The 26,528-nt window shown below is 37.7% G+C and overlaps 1 protein-coding gene across 1 annotated transcript; it reads left to right on the top strand.

Annotated features, from left to right (window-relative positions):
- Positions 1-166: 166 nt before the first annotated feature.
- Positions 167-26,528, top strand: LOC108603013. The gene is made up of 15 exons (XM_017991409.1): positions 167-1,378; positions 6,105-7,188; positions 10,860-11,007; positions 13,023-13,264; positions 21,448-21,561; positions 21,640-21,777; positions 21,847-21,984; positions 22,053-22,141; positions 22,273-22,400; positions 22,480-22,599; positions 22,679-22,824; positions 22,898-23,072; positions 23,128-23,426; positions 23,493-23,690; positions 23,750-26,528. Exons 1-15 carry the CDS (start codon positions 1,328-1,330, stop codon positions 23,848-23,850), a joined length of 3,171 nt encoding a protein of 1,056 aa, XP_017846898.1. The 5' UTR covers positions 167-1,327; the 3' UTR covers positions 23,851-26,528.

The raw sequence follows: 26,528 nt of genomic DNA, 5'->3' as shown, positions 1-26,528 counted from the left end.
CTAATACGATGTTATTATTTGCGTCTCAGTCGCACTTACTTATGTCTGTCGCTTTTCTTTTCGCACCAAATTGGGATTTAGTACATAAGAGCTAAAATGTTGCTGTAACAACGAGAGGCGAGTACATATCGTTATTTTCACATCACTAATAAAAAAGTTGCTGAAGCGGAAGGTTGTGTCGTTGTCGGAGCGGATGTTTTTCGTTGAATAAGAATACCTTTCGCAAGCCTGATATATACATAACTAAGAAGTTAGAACTGTGATTAATTCCGCAACACTCATGCAACAATTGTAAATGTGAAGTAGATCTATTTGCCGCGACGCGCATAGAAGTAATTTATAAAACACTTGAAAATTTTCGCTGTGCTCTGCGGGCCGTGGGCGCTGTTTGCTGGACTTTCGTTTAAACGACTTGGAAGAAAACTGTGCGAAACAAAGAAGCGTGCCAATCAGTGAGAATTGAAAACTGCAAAGCCATTGGAAAACATTAAGTTCAAGTTTTAGCTGTAAAAAATGTCTGAGCCATGTAGAGGAACTGCAATGCTGCGTGTGTGTGCGTCTGTGTGCCAAGAGTTTGTGCGTGTGTGTTTTGAGTAAAATAAATTTGGTTTTTTTTATTTGAAGAAAACAATTAGCGTAATTGAGAGCAAGACATAACAGTTATTGAATTAATAAGTGTGAATAAAAAGAAATATATAACATTGTCTCAATATCTGTGGAAAAATATCTAAACCCAATTACTCAGTTTACTCTCTCGACAGTGGCAGTCGCAGCAGCAGCAGCAGCCCCAACAAAGTACAACTACAACTCTCACCCAGTGTTGCTGGTGGTGGGAGACGCACACACACACACACGCACACATACGTATACGTGCGCTCTCATGCACATATACAACAACAAAGAGTAGTGTCAAGCCTTAACAACTCTCAGCGCTTTGGATTCTGCTCTTGCGCAGTTCGGAGGCAGCGAATTCGCTGTTTGGAAACACCTTGCTCCAATATTTCTGCTGCTGCGGGCTTGTGGAGCCAACAGTCTCAGTCTCGGTCTCGGTCTCGGTTTCGATTCGTGCGCAAATTTCGTCTGAAAAATCATAGCAACAAGGCAACAATAGCAGAAGCAGAAGCAGAAGCAAAAGAAAGAAAAAACCACAAAAACTTAAGAATTTTCCAATGCTTCTAAGCAACGCTTTGCACGCGATTCCCTTTAATTTGGATACTGCTGGTGTTGTTGTCAGCGCTGACGCGGCCGTTGCATCGAGAGTAGCACCAACAGCTTCAACATTGTCGCTGTGTCGTCGTTGCAGCATCGCTGGCCCGTTGGACTCGCCATGTACTACAACAACAACAATAACAACAACAACGACACCGACATAGAACAGGTTTGTAGCTTTAGCTTTTTCTTGTATTTTTTTTTTATTTTTGCTGCCATTTCTCACATTTTTTTCGAGTGTGATTTAGTTGCCACTGTCGCTATTGCTGCCTCGTTCGTTGCTTCGTTTTTGTTCGCTTATTCATAACTTTTTTGGTTATAGATTTTTGTCACCACACCCCCCTTGCAAGCCCAAGCCACACTACCAAATGGCATCTCACCCCCAATACCGCCCAATCCCCTCCCCCCCTATTGCCAACAGTTACTCACATGCTCAACTGTTTCAGTTTTTCAATTATTAATGGTGGCCATTAGTGCGCGCGCCGTTCCTCTATCCGCGCACCTTGCCTCCCACGCACACACACACACACATACATTCACACACATGTGCAAAGGCTATGCCGTGTATGTCGCCGTAGACTACATTACAGTTCTTTTTTTTTTTTATTCGATATTTTATTCTTATCGGACAAATTGTGTTTGTCTGAAAAGTTCAATGAGGTGCGCGGCTGCAATTGCAGCCCGGCTGCCAATCGTGTCATATTTGTGTTATCTATATGTCGATACTATGAACACACACACACACACACTCACACACATATGCATGCATGCTAGATAAAAATCATGTTGGCATCTACTTACATTTGTATGTATGAGTGGGCTTTGCGATAGCGTCGGGCCAACCCGCAGCAGAGGGCACGGCGGAAATGCGTTGCATTAAGTGAATTACTCCCAGTCTATGTAACGAACGAACGGCTACGACTGTTCTACGGCTTTTGCTAACATTGCCGTACCGTAAGGCTATTGACTAATTTTCTCACCGTGTGCCGCATTTTGTATGTGTGTATCTTTGATTGCTCCAACAGATAAAAATAATAATGCTACTCTAACAATTGTTGTGCCATTTCCCTGAAATCACAAGATACGGGTGAATTGCGTAAACATGCGCAAATTTAAGATTAAAGAAAACTGGTTACTCATGAGAGCGTTATCTTATTTAAGAGTCATTGCTTATAGTTAAGCAATGACTAGTGTGAGCAAACTTTTTTCTTCAAAAAAAAAAAAAAAATATGAAAGAAACAAACATCATAGAAATGTTAAATGTTGCGACACAAAGAAAATTCTAAAAAATTAAATAGATGGAAAATTGGTTCGATGAAGGTTTTCTCAGTGGAATCGTTTCATCCGCAGACGTTTTCTTATTTGCAAAATCAATCTAATCCGTCGTTAAGAGAAACCTGAGAATTGGCTTTAGACAGCTATGAAAAGATTACCGAGTGGTGCGCCCGTGGCAAATATGATCTATACTATAGTAAATAACACAAATTACAGACCAATCAGACCGGTAGACTACGAACGTTCATCAAATAAGTGGCTGTTATAACTAAATAAAAAACAACGTTTCGATTCATTTGAGGTCCAAACTTAAAAGTTTTGCCTTGGTGATTTTGAATCTTGTGGTATTTTTCAAAATTTTATAAAAGTAAAATTGAGTAAAAGTAATTTTCGTAACTGAAGTTTTGGCCTAAACGTAGATAAACTAAATATATAGCATAAATAAGTTTACGACCTATTCCATTCTTAAAAAATACAGTTTATTTTATTTTTACTTATTATGTTATTAGGATTCAAAGAAATGCATTCAGTTTAAATAAAATCAGGTAATTGCATTCAAAAATTGAATTTTAAACAAGAAATTACCTCAATATCAAAATAGTTCTGTAATAATGCATCTGAGAGTAATTCAAATTCAGATTGGAATGCATTCAAAAAAAGATAAATTCAAATATTGAATTTCAGTCGATTCATTCACTACTGAATGCATTTTTTTTACAACCCTGGTGTCTATATCCGAAATGAAATTCAAATTCAGTTTCTGTTATTTTTACTCACACTTGCACATTTTCTCAAGTTCTCAATGCTCAAGCCCCATTTGATAATTACTTGACACTGGACGAAGCGTGTCTCTTTCGCCAAATGATGCCAGAGCAGTTTTTCATGCAGCCCGCCTTGGTTCTTCCTCCTCTTGCTGCTCTTGGTACCCATGCCTGGCGGCTACACTTTGCCAATTGGTTTTGCCAACACATGCGAAACACTGTTGGGTCACATATGTTGCTGCGAGTGATTATTTCACTAAAAATAAACGAAATTAATGATTGATTAAGTGAGACAAGGGAGCGAATGAGTGCCGCTCCCACATCAGCCACATCAACACCAGTCCAATAACAACAACCCCTTGGATGCTTGGAGCATCATCAGTTGCGGCTGCTGCTGCTGCTGCTGCTGAAATATTTCAATTGTAATGAGAAATAAGCTCTGGCGCATAAAGAAAAGTGTCGTTTAATTGAAAGCAGGTGATGAAGGTGTTTACCATTTACCATTTTGATGTTTGGTCCGCTGGCCGCAGTCGCAACCAGACGGAAATCATAAAAATGTTGCATAAAAATATATTTTTTATGTGCTTACGTCTACGTCTTGGTCTTGGTCTTGGTCTCTCATCTCTCGCTGTCTGCAACAAAAATAATAATAAAATGGGGAATGAAATAAAACAAGTGCTACAAGCTGATGGCATTGGTTGCAAAGACAACGCGGGGTCTGTGGAACGGGTGACCGTGCCACATATTTCGTTTATATTTACTTGACAAGTTTTTTCTTCCTCTATATATTTTTTTTTTGCATTGCGCGTTGTCTCAATTCCCTCATCCCCCTCCACACTCTATCTGTGTCTTGCCATGGCGCTGCATGTCATCAACAACATCATCAGCACTACGGGTAGTGGCAACAGCAACAGCAACGGGCATCGGTACTGCCGCCTTTCAGTTTTATAGTCCAAACGTGATAGCAAAATGTGCCTTGGCTTCAACTAAAGCCGTTGCCTGCTGTGCGCGCTGCTCTGCATTTTACGTGGAGCTCACTTGGGCTGCGCCTCACCCGCCGGGTCTGGGTCTGGGGCTGGTGCTTTTCCAGAGGCGGTCTTGGAAAAATAAATTAATGTGAAACATGCAAACATAAATTCTTTTCTTAGCTGTCAGGTGTTTCACATTTTCAAATGTAAATTATAAATAAGCTAACAAACAACACAAAATTATAATTCCGCCTAAATGTTTTATTTGCGAACGTTCGCTGTCATTTTTACTACGCCTGGAATGATATTTCTCTCATATACATAAATATCATATCTTGCTGTATATAGAATATGTATGTTTGTATGTATGCGTTAGCTTATGGATAATTAATTTTACTTCAATTAATGATGAAGCTTTAAATTGGCCTCGTTTTTGTCCGTTTTTCAATTTGACTGACAACGTGCCACACCACACTCAGCTGCTTGCAGCACCCCCATTCAATGCTGTCGTCTTTGGCTTTTTAAGAGCATTTGACATGACTTGGGCTTCCTTATTTTTTCATGCGATGCGATGCGATGCGCTGCGCTTCAGCTTTGATTACGACATGAAGTTGGCCAAGTGCAAATACTTTGGCTGGTACTTTTTAATTAACTTAATTAGCATAGATGATGGCACTAAGAGCAGCGCTTATACTTACAACATGAAAATTGCATTATGCTTGCCTTTCCATATACATCTTTAGCACATTCAGACTGAGTCCCTCTCTCTCTCTCTGCCGCTCGCTCGCTCTCCACCTTTTATTCAGCTACAGAGGCTGCGAAGAATTGTGTGGGGCTGGTATGAATGTGGCATAAGGGTTGTAGCAAGTGATTCGGGGGCACACATGCAAATTTTATTAGCTCTGCTTGTCAAGCCTCTAAAACTGTGAAATTTTTCATCAGCCAAAAAAAATGCTGCCAAAGCAATAATCGATGGCCATATAAAAGTTATATGCATCGTGCCTCAAATTGCTTGTTGTGGCACAGTTTTGCCTAATTGTCTGGTTCGGCCTTCGACTTCATCAGCTTCCCCAAAATTATATTTTTCCTCTTCAAGTGTTTGCTGTCTGCCCTGCCCGTTGGCGCTAAATGCAGGAAAACAAAGAAATCTCTAATAGCGGAAGGGCCCCATATGCATGCGCATATATTTATGTTAAGCTATGCGTATAAATTTTTTTTTTTGGGTTGTTAGCGCGTGATTTTTGATTTACGCGCCATTGGACATTTTATTTCGATTGAGCCCAGCGTTCATATTTATTTTTATTGCTTTTTAATGCGCCGCTGAGGAAGTTTTATTTTTATACACATTTTTTTCTTATATATCTTCTTATTTTTTTTATTTTGTCGGCAACTGCATTTGTCGCCCGCTGCTTTGGATTTTGGCGCTTAGACAGTTGCCCCCAGTGCGTGTGGATTGTTGAACAATGAATTTTGTGAGATTATTTATACGCACACGCACTCACACAAATCTAACTTGAAGTATATGTAAATATAGCCAAGAGCAGTCGTGGGGCAACGTTGCACAGTGCTGCACAGTGGGAAAGCTTGGAGATTTTTGTTCTTTTAAATGCAAACTATTTAATTTTGAAACTTATGCTGGATGGCTACGTTTGAGTTAGTAGAGCGCAGAGAATTTGTATTTCGAAATACGTTTTTGCAACTTGTGTGAATTTCAAGAGTTTGCCACATTTGCATATCCCACCGTGCAACAATGGCACTGTGGCTGGCGCTTTATTTTAAATTCAAATGCGGTGTTTGCCACCTTATTTCATATTTACTTGGCGCTGCTGGCGCGTACTTTATATAACGCAAAATAATAATCAAATATTCCACTCTTGTCTGTGCTCCACAGCATACGACGCAACAGCAGCCCGGAGAACCAAAAGAAGAACAAATGCAGCAAGCAACAACAATACAAGCAACCACAACCACAACCGCAGCCAGGACGTGGACACTGAGCAGCAGCAGCAGTAGCAGAAGCACAGGAAGAGCCACGTCCACGTCCAAGACGAGAGCAAGCAGCACGTCGTTAATCTATTTACCTCCTTTCTGCTATCCATGTGGACATGTGCCTGAGGTTAGCGTCGAGGCGTCAAGCCAAATGCACAACGGCAACAACAACAACAACAACAACAACAACAACAACAGTGACAGCTGCTGCTGGCAACGCCACCGGACCTTGCTGCATGAGAATTATGATAAACATGCCACAGCGTCTACGTCGACGTCGACAGAATTCCTGCTGCAGCGAGATATGCTGTCGAGTCCGAGGGCAGAGCATAGCTGCATTGATCTCAGACTGGCGACGCAATTAGTTATGCCAATTGTTGTAGGTGGCAATGGAGATGCCATCAGCAGCAACGTCTCGGAATGTCGCCGACAGCGACGTGAGCGAATGCGGCGCGAGCGACAAAGTCAGCAAGCGACCAATGCAACAAACAGAACAACAAATGTTTCGCAAACAACGACAACAGCAACAGCAACAGCAACAATAGAAGCAACAGCGCTGGCCACAACGAGCGCGTCGCTTGTGGATCTGGATGGGGATGGGGATGTAGATGTGGATGTGGATGTGGACGAAGATGAATGTAGGTGCTTTAACTATAACGGTGATATTAGTGCGCTGGATCGACTGACGGAGCGCCTTCAGACGGAACGCAAGTGGTATGGACTTCCTAGCAACATTACGTGGCTAAAATTATGGCAGCAGCTGCTACTTGTGCTGCTGGGCAACGTGAGTGCAGCAGCAACAACAACGAATAGAATGACACGCAGACAGGAGAAGCAGCAGCAGCAGCAGCCAGCAGAATTTGTGGCAAGCTGTAGCAGCAGCGGCAACAACAACAGCATGAGGTCGACGAAAAGTTGGCTGGCTCCATTGATGCTCACACTGCTGTTGGCCACGTCCGTTGGTGCTTGGGGCGGGCGTCAAGATGGTGAGTAGTCTTTGCTAGAAAGCAACAAAGGAATTCGCGTAACGCATGCCGATAAGTAGCGCTATGATAAGAATTTATAATTTGCATTGTGTGTCCAACCCAATCTCCACTCCCACCCCCAACATCAGCAGCTGCTGCCGTCGCCTTAACATTATTTCATTTAATTTAAAACATAATTTTTAGCATGGCAATCGGCCCATTGAACGTCAGCTGCCACGGCAAGCATTTAAGCTGCTAGCAACCCTCCAGATAATAACCAAACTCTCCCTCCGTCCCTCTCACAGACACTCTTTCTCTCTGTCTTTCTCTCTCGCCTTTGGTCATGCTCAATTGAATCCATAAGTAGTTTGTGACCGCAGATCTCTGCGTTCGCGCATAATGCGTTTCAACTGTATACAATGAGCGAATTTAGCCAAAAAAAAAAAAACATCTAAAAAGGAAACAAATATAAAAAAATAATAACGACTGCTGCCCGACTATTAAACTCTCTAACAATGAGTACAAAGTATTTAGGAGCTTAGATTAAAATTGGTAGGCGCAGCAGCGAATACGAATGCGAATTCGAATTTTCAAAATAAGTCCGACCTTGATATTTTAATAAAAGCGTGTAACACTTTTTAGGCTTGCAGCCCTGGCTATCAAAGCAAAGTGCGTAACACGATTATAATACTCTTAGCCTTAGTGTATGGAGAGACAAAAAAAGCGAAATGGCAAAACAAAAAGAAAACAGCAGTAACAGCCGTTACAACAACAACTCACAATAAGCAAATGGCAAATTGTACGGAAATTGCCCGAAACAAACAGTCAGCAACCGCTGTCCGACCGACAGAGCGACAGACCGACAGACCGACCACCGACCGCTGACCATAATTCACTCAAGTTAGACAAAAGCATTTTGGGTGCTTCGTACCGCCTACACTCCCCCACTGCCCCTTCCCCTTTCACATTCACATTCACAATAGCAAGCAAACCGCACACAAGGCAACGCAAGTCCAAAATTCCAAATGCAAACGCAAATGTGTCTAAAGCGTAACGTCATGCTCTCTGTCTGTCTGTCTGTCTGTGTGCGTATGTGTGTGTGTGTGTGCGTAGCTCTAGATTAGATTGACTGCAAGGGAGCTGGCGGTCCAGCAAATGCGGTCTACATGCTGCTCCACGCCTCGCTCTGCTCTGCTTTGCTTTGCTAGCTGGGTAAGCACTTAATTTGTGCCTGCACACTCGCCATGAGGTGTGAGTAATTTAATTGGGTTAAGAAGCTGTTACGCGCACACAAGTTGTCATCATTAAAATATATAGCTATAGCTTAGATTATAGTTGCAAATTAATGATAATCATGTGGCATAAATACTAAACAAAGTGTCGTAGAAATTAAAAAAAAAAGAAAATCAAAGCAAAAGATAAGCCATTGTTATGCATGTAAGCTTATTTTTAAATACCAAATTGATTTATTTCAAAATTATGCGGAAATAAAAAAAAAAAAAAGGGAATCCCAATGCCAACGCAACTCTTTGGGCTACACATACTTAAATATTTTTTGGCAAGCTTGTAACCCCTGCTTGAGTTACTCTAATCCACATAAAACACGCAGCAGCAGCAGCAGCAGCAGCAACAAAAAAGAAAACAACTTGCTTTATATATTGTTGTGTGTATATGTGTGTGTGTGCCCGTCATTTTAACTGTCCATACGAATTTGTACGCTTGTCTGTCTGTCTGTTGCTCTGCGTGGTGTATTTGCTTTTAGCGTGTAGTTGTTGCTGTTGGGTTTGGTTGCTGCTGCAGCATATTTACGCATGAGGGGAGTTGGGTCGAACAACACAGAGAGAGAGAGCAAGAGCGAGATGGAGAGTGTATGCTGGGTGGTGGCATAAAGGACATAATACTGCTATTGTTGTTGTTATAGCTGCTGCTGCTGCAGCAAAAGTATTGAATCATGTTGGAAAATTATGCACGGTACTTCAAATTGGCGAAACAATTACAATGCGCGGCATTTGGCATGGCATGTGTATATATGTATGTATGTATATGTATATATGTGTGGACTGCCCGTTAAAGTATGCTACACATTATACACAGCGTCAGGCGTTGGGGCTAAGCGAGGAGTAGTATGTGGATAAAGGCGAAAGGGGGAAAGCTGCGCATTATGACAGCAACAACAACAATAACAGCAACAACAGCAGCAGCAGCAGCAAGTTGAACAAAAAGTACAAGTCATTGGACAGCAAACAGGCAAAGCCATGAGGACTATACACAGCTCACAGCCACAGCCAAAAGGACTCAGAGTTCACAGCGCGCTGTGATCCTGCGCATGAGTACCTTTTGTTTGCCGCAGAAAGCAAAAAACAGAAAAAAAAACAGAAAAAAAAGAGAAATGTAAAGTCCAAAACGAAACGACAGAATAAAATAAAGTAGAGTGAAGTAAAATAAAATAAAGTAAAATAAAAGAAAGGCAAGGAATAATAAAATAAAATGTGTATCGGTGTTCGCTGTGTGTGTCTGTGTGTGTGTACGTCTGACTGTGTGTGTGTGTTGCTTTCTGCGCACATTCGTCTCTTTACTGGCGACTTTTGTATATTTGAATGCGTAGCTTCGGCTTCGGTTTCGTTTTTCGGTCGCCCCGACCACCCTACAAAACGCCCAACTCCCTGCCAATCGAGCACAAACATTAACACACACACACACACTAAGGCAGCGACCGAGGGTGGTTTTACCATTTTCTATAATGTATGTATGTCTGCATAGCATATACTTATTGCTGTTGTCTTTCTATATGTTTGTATGTATGTGTGCGCTCTATACCGCGTTCCCGTTCTCTTGCTTTTTGCCTCTGACGCTGACTCCGAAAGTCTGGCTATAAGTTTTAGACTCTGATGTGCCTTTAGCCTAACGTTACGTTTCCTTCTATGCATTATATATACACACACATACACACGTACATATACATAGATGTCTATATACGTATATATGCATTTCTTTTTTAATATTCACAATTGCCATTTCGGTAGTTTTTATGCCATCGAGCATGAGCCGCTCTATATGTATGTGTGTGTATATGAAAGTGTGTGTGTGTGTGTGTGACATTATTATTATTACGAGCCGTTTCTGGTTGTGTTGCTTGTTCGACTTGTTTATGCGCCCTTACGCTAAGCAGAGGGTCGTAAAATTCTGGTCTCTTAGACACACACACACACATATATATAGGCAACACTTATGCGCACGCACTTAAATACAATCATAATAATAATTGAAACAATTTATAAATTAAAAAGCCACAAATCTTGGCATAAAATTTGACAATACAATTAAAGGCGAAGAAGAAGAAAAAAGTGGACAATATAATTTTGGGCACTTATAGGCAGCAGCAGCAAGTAAAGATTTGAGATTTGAGGCTGCGCTTTTTATGTCTCTCTTGTTCAATTGAACAATGGAACGCACAATTGAGCTCTTATATGTATGCATGTGTGTGTCTGTGTGTGTGTGAGCGACCAATTGTTGTGCAATTCAAACATAGCACGCTCATTTGGCTATTTAGATGATTATAATAATAAAATGCGAGCTGTAACACAATCGCCACTCAAGATATATATGTATAGAAAGCTTTCTCGCCCATAATGTGTGCACAATTATTAATATGCGTGCTCTGTTGTTTATTTTCTTGTATTTTTCGCTTGCAGCTCCCACAAATTGCACGTTTCCGGCTCGCTGGGAGGGCTCCTGGTTCTTATCAGGCTATCAGCAATCTATACACATCAAGGGATCACAGTTCAGCTACCGGGGCAGGTGTGCGGCCTCAGATGGTAACAAATATCTGATAGTGGATGAGTAAGTACCGCTTATGCGCCTCTATTCTATGCTAACAACTTCAACTCAACTCAATACGCGTCTTCACATTGGCTGGCAAAATAGAGAGAGAAAAAAAAGAAAGAAAAAGAAAAGTACTGCTGATAATAATAATAATGATATAATTATAACGATAAGGTACAGGCGTCAAGAGTGCTGCACGTACTTGCTTTACTTATTCAATTCTGTTGTACTTCCTTTTTTTTTTTTTGTTGTTGTGTGTGTTTGGTTATACCCTTTGTAGCTTTTGACTTTTTGGGTGTGCGCCAAAGTGTCTATAATTGAATAAGTTCGCGTTTTTGATGGCCTTAAGTGAACACACTCACACACGCACACAGGTAAGAAGAGGAGAGCGCCAGCGACAGAGCTGATGGCAGCGGCAGGACGACAGTAACCTCATTAAAATGAACGAACAACGCGTTGCAACATTGCCCGTTGCCGTTAACTGGGTGCACATTTGCACTTACACACACACACACACACACACCAATACAGTGACATGGCTTTGACATGGAGACACATATATGTAGTACTTACAACTAACAGAGCAAGTGACTGATAGAAGCGAACAAGGAGCGAAAGAATAAAAAACCTGTCGTCTGCCAGCTGCCAGCTGCTCTTAACTTGGCCTATGAAACAAGTTTGCCACTACGACGACTACACGACATTGGTATTAGTGTGTGTGTGTGTGTGTGAACTCGTGCGCGTCTGTATGAGTTAATTTTGATGTTTGACAACAGTCAGCGCCCCCCTCTCCACGGCTCGGAGCGAAGCGAAGCCTAAGCCCCAACTAACTAACTATATACTATGTATTAACCAAACCTACTCTATTTTTCGTTAGCTACCTTTTGTATATACTAAGTATGTTTATAATCTAAGGACGCTCCCTGTGCCGTCAGAGAGTTTTTTTCTTTTGCTTTTATACATTTTGCATCTTTTGTTTAGTGAATCAAAGAACTCTAATGAAAATTGCTTTTTGTACAAAGACTCGAGCAAATTTTTGTGTCTATTTTTCCAGTTTGAATGTAACTTGTATTGTTAAGTGTAAAATGCAAAACTAAATTTTTTGTTGTTTACTTTTTGGGCTGCTAAACTTTTATCAAACTGAATATTTCGTTTTGTTCTTAAACAAATAATATTATGCCTAAGTCTTGCCGATTTTTAATTTGTAGCTGTAATGTTTACGCTCTTTGGGTTACTTAGCTCAACGTAAGCCACATGGATTTTATTTAAAAGCATTTTTAATCATTTTTGTACAAATAAGTGTTGTGAACATATTTTATAAAAACCAATTTAAGTATCATATGTCTACCGTCATAGGTAACTAACAACTAAGCCCCTTAAAAACTAAAAAGAAAATACAAAACAAAACCAAAAAACAAACCAAAAAAAAAAAAAAAGAATATATCATCTATATTTAATTAAGAATTTTTTTATTTACAACAACATATGTACGTAAATATTTGTTTTTAATTTTATTTTAATTTTTTTAAGTGTGCGTCCTTTCAGTTACGTTATTATAATCATTTCACAGTTACTTCAAAATATTACCAATTCTCTAGCTCTAACTTAACAAATTTAGTCAATTTGGTACTGGGTTGGCTGCAAAAAGCATAAAACAAGCAAATGAAACAAAACAAAGCGAAAGTATATAAAATATTATATACGCCACACCAGCATCAAACTTGATGCACATTTTACATGCTTAGTATACATAATACACAGTTAATCAAAAAAGAGTTTTCACATCAAATGCTAAAAAAAAAATATGAAAAAAATACTCAGCATTTGTAGCTAAAGTTTATTGTTTTTTCAACCAACAACCAAAACAAACCAAACCAAAACGATACGAAACTTTTGCCAAACCCAAAACAAGCCAAAACCGATTTACACGCAAAGTTACAAAATTTAAGCCACATTTCAACTACTAAACCAAACATAAACAATACTACAAAATACAACAAATACTTTTCGTTGCAAACAAAAAACTTTTTTAGGAAAGGATGTCATCGTTGCCTGGTTATCTATGAGAAGCATAAAAATGTGCTCCAGTATAAAGAAAGTGAGTGCGAAGGTGATAGTATGTATATGCATCAGTCGAACCCATCTGCACTGGCGATGCGTAGCTCTATTAAACAAAGTGATCATAGGGGGGGAGCTCATCCCAATACGAACGGGCATTCAAGACTATCTTCATCGGATCAGTACATAATGAGATCCAATGACGATATGAATGATTGTAAGCATTAACTTTATACTTTCTTTATATTATAAACTTAAGCAAAGACTCTATTCTCTTAACTCGCTATCTCAAAATACCAGTTCTGTATGATTTGTTCTTTTATTTGAACCTTGTTATATCAGTACATAAGTCTAATCTTTCGTTTAACCATCTATGACTAACATCGAGCTCATTGTTTACTCATCCTTTCGTTTTACACATTTTTAATCTTTGATTTCATTTAGCAACAAACACATACTTATTATTATTTACATTCGCAAAGGCTGACAAAAAAAGAATAAAAAAAAAAGCAAACTTAACTGCAGGTTTTTGTAAACTATATTATTTATTCTATTTAGTATTTTGCATATAATTTGATTATTTATTATTATTTTGTAATCTTTTGATTCGTTTAGTTTACTTTTGTTTCTTGGCCTCAAAGCAAACTTTTTGTTTTCAACATACAAAAATAATTGATAAATAATCAAAACCAAACCCAACTTGTAAATAGTCTCAAACACAAAAAAATAAATCTACATACGATATAAAAAATATATATTTATAAAAAAATCTACTCGTTTGCGTTTGTCACAAGGCAAGGGTCCTCTCTCTTTATCTAGAACTCACTCACATTAATAAAAAAACAAAAACAAAAAATACAAAAATTAAATAACGATATATGTATATATATAACAAACGACTTGTATATTTTTTCTCAACATATTCAACACGTTGCAATTTATTCAATCGATACAATTTTAAACTACAGCTATCCATATCCAAACTATTTATCGTTAGTCTCAATCCAATTAAGCTACTTAGTTGCGATTTCCAAACGTATTAGCGGATTAACAGTTTAACCCGTCCCAACTGTACTGAATCGATCCAAACTTAACAAAACAAAATAAAAGACAAACAATAAAGAAATCAAAACTTAAAAACCCAAACGCGTCAGCTTAAATTTCATGAAAAAAAAAAACAACAACAACAATATGAAAAACCAATTCCTGACACGAATAAGAAGAACTTACGTAAACTATAACCAACTTTAGTTAAACAATTGTTATATTATTTGTTTATGTTTTGTGCTTGATTTTTGTTTGAACTTGAGTTTCTCTTAAACTGTAAATAATTAAAAGAAACCAAAAATCAAAATTTGTGTAAATATATTCAAATTTTTCTAACAAAACAAATTGTTTGTTCGATATATATATTAAAAAAAAAACCAAAAACAAAAACATATATATATGTATATATATTTGCCAACTCTATTCAATATTTATATAATACGTATACTTTCTTTACTTAAATATTTTTATCAAATCCAATTACAAAGTGCAACAAGAACTACAGCAAACAGCAACAGCAACAACAACAGCAAAACTAAACTAAACAGACCTTAAATATAAATCCATTTCAAGTGCAACACACAATTGTACGTACGAATATATTTTTTATATTTTCACTTTTTGTTTCGTTCATTTCTAAAGACTATATATAGTATGTGTGCGTGCGTGCGTGCGACTGTGTGTGTGTGTGTGTGTGTTATAGCACATAGCCCAGCACAGCTCACAGACTGTTAGATTTTGATTGAATTTTTTAGTTTGATATGGTACTTTTACTTTTATTTGGAAATTTTTGTTACATTTTTCCATAAATTTGAAAAGCAATTTTTGCAATTTGTATGTGAAAATACGCGTATACAATTTGTATAGTTATTGTACAAACATTAAATGCACCTGCATTCGCATTCTTGCATTTAGATCGTATTTGTTGCGTCCCACAGGCGCATTGTCGTTGCCCCAATTCGTTGCTGCCTCTCGCTCTTGTCATTGCCACAAAACACAAAAAACCAAAAACAACTCGTTGCGACTCATTTGTAAATAAAAACTCATTGAAATTCATGCTTAATCACGAGAGCACTCTTACACACATACACACACACACATGCATACGTATAGGTATATGTATATATATTCCTTTGGGCACCCAACTCTGTGGCAATAACAACAAAAGCGTTATGTGTAAGCAATTAATTAAATAAATATATCGTTCGGCTCTTTATTCATGCATTTAACTCACCCAAACTCAAATCGCGCTTAGTTTTGGATTCATACATACATACATACATATGTGTATTATATACATTCATATCATGTGCTATGTGTTCTTAATAAAATGTTGCATAAATACTCTTAATTGGCTTGACAACCTTATGCATTGTCATTGTGATGTCAAGTTTTTATATATTCTGTTCTATACGATATGCAAGTGAACCATTCCTAATTGCTTCAATCCGCTTACACCCACAGAGCTTCTGCTGCTGCTGCTGCTTCTTCTTGCGTCAAGTGTGTGCAGCAGGTCGCGTTCGTCGTTCATTCATTCATGCCACACAGCAAGTGCAAACTTACACCCAACTAATTGTAAGCCAAAGTCCTATAATTGCATAAAAGTATCGCATGGGCTCATAATGCAACTGCGTCGTCACACTTTAGCAGAGCCTGGGCCAGGCAGCCATACGAGGACGAGCTGCAGGCCCGCCAAGCCGCTTAGAAATGTAAATTCATTATTTATTATTTGTTTGCTTCAATAGAAATCAAATTAGTTTAAGTGGCGCTCCAACTAGCACCAGCAATGCCGCCCCCACTTCACTATTTGTGGCTCGCAGTGCCAGTGCTCAGGCATTCAAGTTGAATCGATTTAAAAGCGCCTCCCAGCTCTGCTCCCGCCTCAACGCCTACTCATGTCCTGCTGCTTTCTGCTCCACATTTTATATATCTACCCAACAGCAACAGCAGCAGCAACAACAACAACAACAAGTTGGTACGCTAAATGACTTGACTCACCAACTGTCTGTCTGTCTGTCTGTCTGTCTGACTGACTGACTGAGTGTCTATCCAACTGTTTGTCAGGCTTGGCAGGCTGTAGCTGCTTGCTCGTTTTTTGATTTGATTTTGTTTAAATATTAAACGAGAGTCTTAGCTCCCATTTATTATTCAAGCGTTAGATACAGCGTACTGGGGGGGGAACTCTGTTGGGAGTGGGGGAGTCGGTGTTGAGGAGCGTGTGTTTATTTTGATTAGCAGCCCGTAAAACAATAGATTCAATGACACAATGGCATTATTAGTTTATGTCATTATTTGTTTTGAGTGCCATTCATGCGAGTGCAAGTAAACACACACACACAGATACACACACACACATTGCTAGAAAGAGCATCTAACCAATGGCAAACAATTGCGAAGATTTAAAATTGTTTTAAAGCTGCTCAGCTCAGCTCAGCTCAGTCTGTGACATATGCAATTACTCAAAGTAATCAAGGGATTAAATTATGCTATGCTGATTGTTGAGCAACATTTGATTAAATTTGTTTTATCTACTAGCAGCCATGCATGGCGTATACGCAATATGCATTCTCCTTTAATGTATTGCTGTGTGTGTGTGTGTGTGTGTGTGTGTGTGTACAAATTAGTTTAGGGATTATGCGCTGTATGGAAACGAATGAATGCTGTTAATTGATAATAGAATGCATTTTGAAAATCTCTGGCTAAGATTTATATAATCAGCTTAAATTCAATTTAATTGAAATCTGCTGCATTCCATTGCACTTTTGAGCACTGCAAGTGCACTTCATTAATTTTTGCTGCTCTTTTAGCTTTGCGTGCACTTGTGGCCATGAAACTTGCAACGGACTTTGAGTGTGCATACTATATACATAGCTATAGTACTCCTCCAATTTGCATTTGCGTTTTGCATACCAATTCCGCGAATTTCGCTTCAAGAGCAAAGAGTGCGCGCACTCCACTCAATGAAGGCCAGTTAAGACAATCCGCAGCATTTTAATTGCACAAAACATAATTGAAATAATTAAGCTAACCTCGCGAGCTGCACTTACCTTGGCTCAGAGCTCAGAGCTCGCACACAATAAGACACGTTTAGGCCAATTTCCTTATACAAGCATATTTAAATTTAATCAAATGTCTGCTGTGAAACACACACACACACAAGTGAGTGGGGTGTGTGTGTGTGTTTGATTCAACCTGGTTTTGGTACGTTGACTGTGTAATTTGTTGGCCATAGGCAGGGCAAGCGTTCAGTTCAGTTCAGGCCAACACTGGCAGCAGCACTCTTATTTTATTTTATTTACGAGTAGTTTTCTCTCTTTACTTTTTTTTTTGGCATTCTTTTTTTTGTTTTTGAGTTGGTTAAGCTCTGCGTGTGTCGGTACAGTTTACTGTGCACTAAATATAAAATACGAGCATAAACGTATTTTATTTACCTAGGGAGCAAAAATAAAGGAGTCGAAGTTGGAGCCCGCGCGTGTTTGCGTCCAGGGTGTCAACCAATTTCGCGTGTTTTCGTTTCCTCCTCGCTGCCTCTTGTTGCCCTCTTGTTAGCCATGTTGTATTTTGTTAGAGCTCTTGTATATACATACATGAAGATATATATATATATATACATATATATATATGTATGTATATCTTTAGTTATGTATTTTCACATTGCCATTTTCATTTCAATTCATTTCATTTATTTATGCAATTTTTTATGTGCTCTCATTCAATTTTTGGTTGTTTTTGTTTTTCTTTAGCTCGTTTTGGTTTTCGGTTGTTTGTTGTCCTCGTTTGTTCTATTAATTTGTTGTCGCTCCGTTGTCAATTTGATATATACATATATATATATACATTTTTTATATGTATGAGTGCGCTGGTGGCATAAACCTCATTCGTCTTAATTTGTTTGCCTTGTTTTGTTACGTTTAATGTCTGATATCTCAGCATAAAAATGTATTAGTTTTACGATCGTGTTCAACTCACTTATCGAACTTAATTTAACTTAACTTTTCTTGCTAATGTCAAGCAGTGTGCAGTGTACTGAAAATTATAAATAAATCTTTTGTATTATAATGAAGGCTACTACCAAACATAACCACAATAATCACAACTAACTAAAACAACAACAACAACACGCTGTAAATAAATACTATTTCCATCTCTTGTACAGATATTTATTGTGTTCTTGCTTTAATTTGTTTATAATTTGAAACAGTTGTTCGTTTGTTCGTTTGTTGTCACCCAATTGAATCGCTTTGATTTACGTTTTTATTTCCTTTATGAATAATAATAAATGAAAACTCTTTGTACATGATTATTAATTATTAATGTTTATCTATTGATCCACTGCTAACAAAACTCATCATAAAGTGCAATCATCGTTACAATTCCTGTACAGTCAAACAAATTAAATAAATATTCTAGTTTCGGCCCGAACGAAGCTCAAATATGATTTCCAAAATGTTTAGCTGCATGACATAAGAATATGATGTTAATACCCAACCAATGTTAAACAATACTAGTCATCCGATCTAGATAAATACATATCTGTACAGTTAACTTTCGCGAATCTGTAAATATATACCATACATACATATATATTTATAATATATATATATATATAATTAGTTTTGCAATATGCCTAGAGCGCGCGAGCACTGTTTGCATTAATATTTTGCTTTTTTCTTGTTTTTGGGAATCATATAGTATGTATGTATGTACATATTGGGAATCATATCAATTGAATTTGAGTCAAAATTTCATTATCTTTTATCGTGCTTAATTACTCAGTTTGTTTGTCCGCCGCTCCCAACTCCAAGTTTCCTGCGTTTTATGATTTACGAAAATATTCAAATAAAAATATATAACATACTATTTGCAAGATTTGAGCGAATCAAATATCAATATCAATGTGCATTAATTTTTAATTATTCTCTGTCAAACTTTGTTTTGTCAATTTGGAAAGCAAATTCAAGGATTTCAGCAAAATTTTCGAATCAAATTTTTTAAATGAAATGCGAAGACAACAACAAACCCGAAGCAAATCATATATACATATGTATATGTGTGTGCGTGTACATATATTTTGTATACATATTGTAAATGATGATTAAAGAAAAAAAAAAATGAATGTTGGGATGGGCTGCCCGGTGACCGCTAGTATAATTGTCTCATTTATCAATTACTTGTACTTTCTTCTTACTACTACTACTACTCTACTACTACTACTACTACATTCTACCTAACCTAACAAACTACTACTATTTAACTACTACCCTAACTATTTGTGCTACTATTCGCTCTATGAGTTCACACTTCCGTGTTGTTGTTTCCTTTTAAACATATGTGTGTGTCCGTGTTTGTGCTTTTAGTTACTTAACATAACTGTATTCTCTTTCGTATAATTTACATTTGTTTCCTTCTCCTTTTTTATTTTCGTTTTTTTTTTCGTGTTTTCGTTCACTTCTTATAATTGTGTACATAATATATGTGTGTGTAATTAAATTAATGTAATTTTAACATGAAACTCAACAATTTCTGCGCTCGGTTTTTCATTGTTTGCGTTTTTTTCCTCTTAGCTTTTATTTCGGTGTTTCCATATACTTACTATAAATACTACTAATCGTACTTACTAGATGTGTGTCATTTTTCATTCCGTTCTATACTAAGTGTTGTGTTGCGAGCTTTTGGGCAACTGTAACTGTAACTGTAACTTGGCCCAGCTATAAATATTATGCATTCATACTATCATTCACACACACATATGTGCGTGTTTGTATATGTTACACACAGTCCGACATAAATCCAACTACGAAGCATTTTCATTTATTTTGTTTTTTTTTTTGTTTTTGTTTTTGTTATATTATTTTTATGTCTCGTATATTGCCTGGTCATGTTATCCAACGCTTCTCTCTAGTAGTTGCCAGCATAAAACACCCACACCCACACACAGACACATTGTTAACCACACCTTGTTCATTGCCTTTTGTTATGTATAAACTCATAAACTGTAGTTGCTACTTAATTACAATCATTACTCAAAAATGCCACAAGGACTCTCAACACACACACACTTACACATACACGTTTTGCATTTACTCTGGCTCCAAGAAACTAATATGTGTGTACATATGGTTTACTTATTTTTAGTTTATTAATTCTATATAACATATATATGCGTGTGCTTGTTCCTTTTCATTTCCGCTGTAGTCTGTGTGAAATTGCTAACAGAATATTAGATATAGAACAAAAAAAAAAAAAAGAAAATTGTTTGTTGTTGCCTTTTAACATTTTGTACTATGCCTGTATGTGTTATTTATTACATATACATATTTCAAATATATAAAAAATATATAATTTAAGTTACATTTAACAAAAACTCCAAATTATTATAATAAAAAGAGAGGACCCTTTACCTGAACCAAAAGAAAAAAAAAAAGAACAACATATATAAATGAACTACGTGAAGAATCGCGAATCGAAATACTCTATTTAATAATTGTACTCTAATTTAGCATACATTATTTGTATGTACATATATCTTATGATTTCTCTGATTTTATTTAAATGTTATGCTTGCTCTAGCAACAAATACTTTGATGGCCACATAATAAATATGAACATGTTTACGTTTGCTTCTGCTTTTCTTTTGATTAACGAAACGAAAACAAGAGAGCCAGAATTAATTGTATTACTTTGTTGACATTTTTCATTTGTGCAATTTATTACTGTTAATCAGTATTGCGTACTGTGGAATTGTCGCAGCATTGTTGACGGTTTTCGCAGACATTTCTGTTTTAATTTCTGCCTTTGTTATACATTCCTTAATTTAATTTAATTTAACTTCATTTTCAATTACACACATTTCAACAGAAATTGTTGTTGTTTCTCGATGCGATGCGATGCACTCAAAGCTGCTCGAATACTTCAATGCGCGTTTCTTGTTAATACTTCATATTTTGAACTTTTGCTACTCCGTCTCCATCATTGAAGAGTTGCCGAACAGCTTCAAGTGCGTTGCTGCAAAGTTTGTTTTAAAAAATATAAATTAATTTAGACCTTTGTAGAATTGTGTTTTCGTTTAACCCCCAAACTCACCTATATATGTGTTGCTATCTGACTACTACTTACATTACCACATGTTACTATACTATACTACTAATCTATGCTACTTAGCTGCTCCTATTCCATAAAATCCTACTACTACTACTACTACAGTTACTACTACCACTACTACTACTACTACTCTATTTTCTGCTGCTACTCTTTTCCAATTTCTATGTGTTTGTTTATCTGTTGAAAATCTTACTTAGCGATTTGCATTAATTTAACTTCTCTGTGTGCTTTTAAAATAATCATGTCCCCCAGACTTTTGCAAGGGCCGTGAGACTTTACAGAATCTCTGCGACCAAATACCGGGGGATGCTTTGCTATATTCGCTTTTCCGCGAAAGCGCGGAACCGGTTAAGTGCCCCCTAAAGGGTAAGTACCCCTACCCTACGCTACCCTAGTCATCCACATAATTTCAAAGCAATAATATCGGTCTCTTCTCTTCATTAGGCCCGTTTATATTTACCTATAATCGCGGCCACGGGGAGTGCAAGTCGCCGGTGTCCAACATTGAGAGTTGCACCGAAGAAAGTCGCCTTCTGCTGAGTTTTCAAGCTTGTCCCGACGTGCAGGGTACCGAGAGCACGGGTAAGTCTTGACTGTGGCCATTTTTTCATTCGAGTTGAGTGCTGTAACGCTTGCTCATTTCATTTGCAGTCGAGGAGCTGACCTGCCTGGCAACCTGGAAGGATGGCAACTCACGTTACTTGGTGGGCCTGGTCTCGCATCATCATGCCATTTCGAATGAGGAACGTTATCGCTGTTTTGTGTACGAGAAAATCTCCTCGCTGATGGGTGAGTGAACTGCTTGTAAACATCTGGAGGAGCTTTGTTTAAGGCTTTTGTTTTTTTGCCTTTTGCAGGCGGTCCTAGCATGCTGAGCTCCAAAGATGCCGAGTATAAGCTCGCGCAATCCGGCGACGCCACTTGCAATGGCTTAGACAGCGCCGAGGTAAGCACACAACCCACCCAGCCCCACCCATACAGAAAATCTTTGCATTATTATCAACCCTCAATGCCGCCGACAACGCCGCACAATCATTAAACTGGCTCTTTATTCAACCTTTGCTCCCCGTTTTACAGGTCGGGTCGCGTATAATGTCGCTGCGGAAACCGCCTGTGGCGGAACGCTGTGATTTTCCAGCCTGGTTCAAGGGTCCGCGACATTGGCATGCACTTATGGGCAATGCCGTCTACAATTATCATGCCAAGTAAGCGCCAGCGGCTCAAACTGCTGACAGTTGACAGTCAATAAAACTGGTTTCAATTTCAATCTCAATTCTTTTACAGTGACGGCTCCGTGCACATTATTAAGCCCAACGGCTACATGGAGACACGTGCGCTTTGCGAGCAGATAAATAAACAAACCTCAACCGAAATGATGGCTGTGGTGCATTACACCACCGGCTGGTAAGTAGCCCAAATACCAAATGTTGCCAATTGGCCTTACCGTCTGACGGTTGCTTCGCTTCTATTTCGCTGCTTGCAGCCAATCGGGCTTTATGTGCATGATGTTCTACCGTCGGGACACGCACGTCATTGAGATACAAACGGGCAAGCCTGCAATACGCCTCGAGGATGCTTGTGCTCCGGATCACTTTGACTTCAATAAGATGTCCTACATAACATTGCTGGGTAGGATACGTTTGAAATGTTCTCGTGTGTTGGCCAATTTCCTTAAAAGCCCTTATTTTCGTTTGCCCCACAGCGAGCAATCCGGAGCTACATATTTGCCCAATGGAGGGGATGTACAATTTACGTGGAGCAATTGGACCTCCTTACGTGGTTACGCGCCACAAGCGCAATCACAATGGCAAATCACACCTTGGACATGGGCATCATCATCACGAAAGCGCCGACTCTGGCTCATTTGGTCACAAAGGGTATGCAAGCACTTGCTCTTGCTTTTAATTAATTATAATTATAAATCAATTGCAGGCACAGCTCATTAAGCTTTCGCAATGCCGAGCGCATGGAGCGGGGCTCTTGGCATGGCAATACTCGCGGCTTGCCTGTGCGTAGCCGACGGAACGCACCACCGCAGGCGGAGGCGGAGGCACTGCAACAGGCTTTAGTGTTAAACAACGACACTAGTGTTGGGTTTATAGCCAGCAGAAATCGCCGTGATGTGCCAGCCTGTGTGACCAATTACAACGCGCAACGACAGCTGCAGATTGGCTGCTCCGAGGCCAATGTCATTGATGTGAGTCCACTGTGCAGTGTGGATGGAGAAGAAGGTAAGTTCATATATTATTTTCCTACTATCTATTACAAGTGTCAAACGATTCTTTTAACGTATGCAGAGTACTCCTGTCATGGCTCTTGGAGCGAGAATAGTACCTACTACATTATTGCACGGCACAAGGGCACGAAGCATGGAGTTTGCATTACCTATCGCCCCACGGAGGGTAACGCTGCCAAGCTGGTTGTGGGCGATGCGTGTTATCGCGGCACACAAAAGCCACCAGATCATCATCTAGTAACAAATTTGTCAGTTTTTGGTGAGTGAGAACACATATCAGCCTATGAAGCTAATATGACTAACTTATACTCCCCATAGGTAAATGTGGAGAAACGGGCTCGAGTGCTAGTTGTCCGAAACAATTGGTCAACTGGCTGCTGTCGCTGGGCATATCATTGTGGGTGGTGCTGCTAAGCTGAGTGGCCAACTGAGTTGAACAACTTTGGGATTGCACGCACAACTATTTGCACTAGGGGCAATAGAGGGCCCGATAAACAGACATAAGCAGACATATGTAGGCAACAAGACACTTATCCCAAAACCACAACCAAACTCCCATTCTGATGAACATGTATACAAGACACATAAAGACTTATTGTAAATTACATATTATAATATGTAAGGCATGAAAGCAAACAGTTTTAAATATGCTGTATATAACTTATTTGTTTTTCATTATTTTTATTAAAATGCGATGTTTTGTTTAGTTTTAAGTGCTTTAACTCAATATAAACTCAATTCACTAAAAACGAATACAATATTTATAAACTGAAAAATGGTTTGCAATAAAGCCTTAGAGCAAGCGCTAAAAATGCAACAGAAATATATAAAACATGCAACATATGCGAAATTGTAAAAGAAAACTGCTATTTATTTATAATAGAATTATGCATAAAAAGGCAAAAATTACAAATTACGAATATAAAGCAATCATAACAACTGCATATACGATTACAAGCTTTAAGCTTTTTTCGTTCGGTGTGCTTAAAAAGTGTTTTATGCATTTATTTTTCTATATCATTTCCAAAATGTTTCCTACATCAAAAGTACACACATACACACAGAAATACTAACAAACAAACAAACAAACAACAAAATATAGTAACTATATAGCTACATACATATATGTAAGATATATGTACAGCAGCAGTATGTATTGTTCAATTAGGTTTTGTATTGCTTTGAAAATGTACAAACTACATTAGCCTATATTTTTATGTACAGTGCGTACAGCCAGAAGAGATACAGAGAGTGAAAGGAGTTGAGGAGAATGAATACATTTTGCATAGGATCACATTGGTTTCATAATACATAATTAATACCTTGCAAAATATGCATACTCGTACATACATATTTGATTCATTATAGCTATATATACATATATAGAAAGTAAAGCTTAAGTGGAAGTAACGTAATAAATTAACGATAATGCATTCGATTAAATTATTTAAGTAGAAGCACACTCACTGACAAGACAAACGACTTCATAATCAATCAACTTATTTCTAAAGACAACCAAAATAAACCAAAAGACAAAAACAAGATGAGTTACAAAACAACAAATGCTAAACATAATTAGAGTGTATAAGGCAATTAAGCGGTGATATAGGTCTAGAATAAAAAACTGTAAAAAACTCTTACGAAAGCGCAACAACAACAACAACAACAACAACAGCAAGCATTGAAAAGATATTGTGTACATCCTAAGGATTTCAAGAATTACCATTTTCCTTCGATTACATAGCGTTTAAAGCAAGAAAACCAAGAAAAAATATTAAGAACATAAAACATTTTTGCCCTAATTGAAAATTAACTAAGTACGAGTAACTAATGATTCCGAATGCATACATAATTATTAAATAGATAACTAGTCAAAATTTATACAAAATCCATGTAAATAGCAAATGTTATGCGAATTGAAAATCTAAGCATTCAACAAGTTTAATAATTTCGAACAAATTGTACGCGGTGTAGAAATATGTAACTAATTGCTAGTTAGCTAAAACGTATTTGAGCAAGCATGAGATGACTACACAGATACAAAATGGGCGTGCAGCAAATAAGAGTTACTTCTAGGTATACATACATACATACATGTAATGCGATATGCATAATGAGACACACACACAAACAAAATCTATATAAATGACAAGTAGCCGCAAGTACTTCACACTATAGAGCTCGGAACTATATATATATATACAGGCAATAGCTGTACTCCAATTCCACTTGGTGAGTGCTTGAGGCAGGACAAATCAATAAAGTTTATTGTTTGAACGCAATTGCGACAGTACACAACATAGCTATGATATGCATAAGTGTACTCGTACCTAAGGATAGGTATTTCAATTTGTTGTCAGCTTTTAATAAGTAAATACTATGTAATAACAAAACAAAAAATAAATGGAAGCAATTGCATTTTAAAGAACCCCCATGAAGCCTCAAATATTGAACAACAATTTTCACTGCGCAAGCCAATTTCATAGTTAATGTCTGATTTTGTAAATATACATAAACGCTTCGACAGTTTGTTTTGCAATTGTTAAACTTAACTACATTCTCATAAATGAACTAACTATACTTCCGTTATTTATCTTGCCATAAACAGTTCGTGTATTAAGTTCTTCACAGCTCTCCAGAAGTACATATAAAGCAAATTCAGAAAAAAGAAAGAATACTACAAAATCATATATAACATAATCCTAATGTGTATTTTTGTAAATAATTAATGCAATGCTTGAATTTTACCCAATTTTTTGCATATGGCCAATTGGAATCATGTGTAAGCGGCCACGCCCAACAATTACCATGTCTGCGATTCCGACCATTGGAATCCATTTGATTGTGAACGCTAAGCATTAGTAATAAGAGATTTTTATATTCAAAACGATTTTATAAATCAATTCATTTTAATTGTCTATTTTAATGAACACAACACTGTAAACAAGTAACTTTAGTTGATGGTTAAATGTGTGTAAAAAAGCAAAAACGAAAAAAAAACAAAAGTAATTTCTGGAATTTGTTTGTCAATAATTAAATGTTTTGATTCCTATGTTCAGATAACTTAATTGTTTCAGTTCTTAAGCCAACATAAATA

The sequence above is a fragment of the Drosophila busckii genome, chromosome 3R, assembly GCF_011750605.1.
Source record: "Drosophila busckii strain San Diego stock center, stock number 13000-0081.31 chromosome 3R, ASM1175060v1, whole genome shotgun sequence".
Taxonomy (NCBI): domain Eukaryota; kingdom Metazoa; phylum Arthropoda; class Insecta; order Diptera; family Drosophilidae; genus Drosophila; species Drosophila busckii.
Note: the sequence above shows the minus strand (reverse complement) of the source record. Positions and strands in the feature narration are given on the sequence as shown.

What these genes read in the sequence shown, in the direction of transcription:
- LOC108603013 (XM_017991409.1), top strand. Translation starts at nt 1,328, where the DNA reads ATGTACTACAACAACAACAATAACAACAACAACGACACCGACATAGAA. An exon ending in AAATATCTGATAGTGGATGA is followed by an intron (nt 11,008 to 13,022) that starts GTAAGTACCGCT and finishes AAACTTTTTTAG; the next exon opens with GAAAGGATGTCATCGTTGCC. An exon ending in GAAAATCTCCTCGCTGATGG is followed by an intron (nt 21,985 to 22,052) that starts GTGAGTGAACTG and finishes TGCCTTTTGCAG; the next exon opens with GCGGTCCTAGCATGCTGAGC.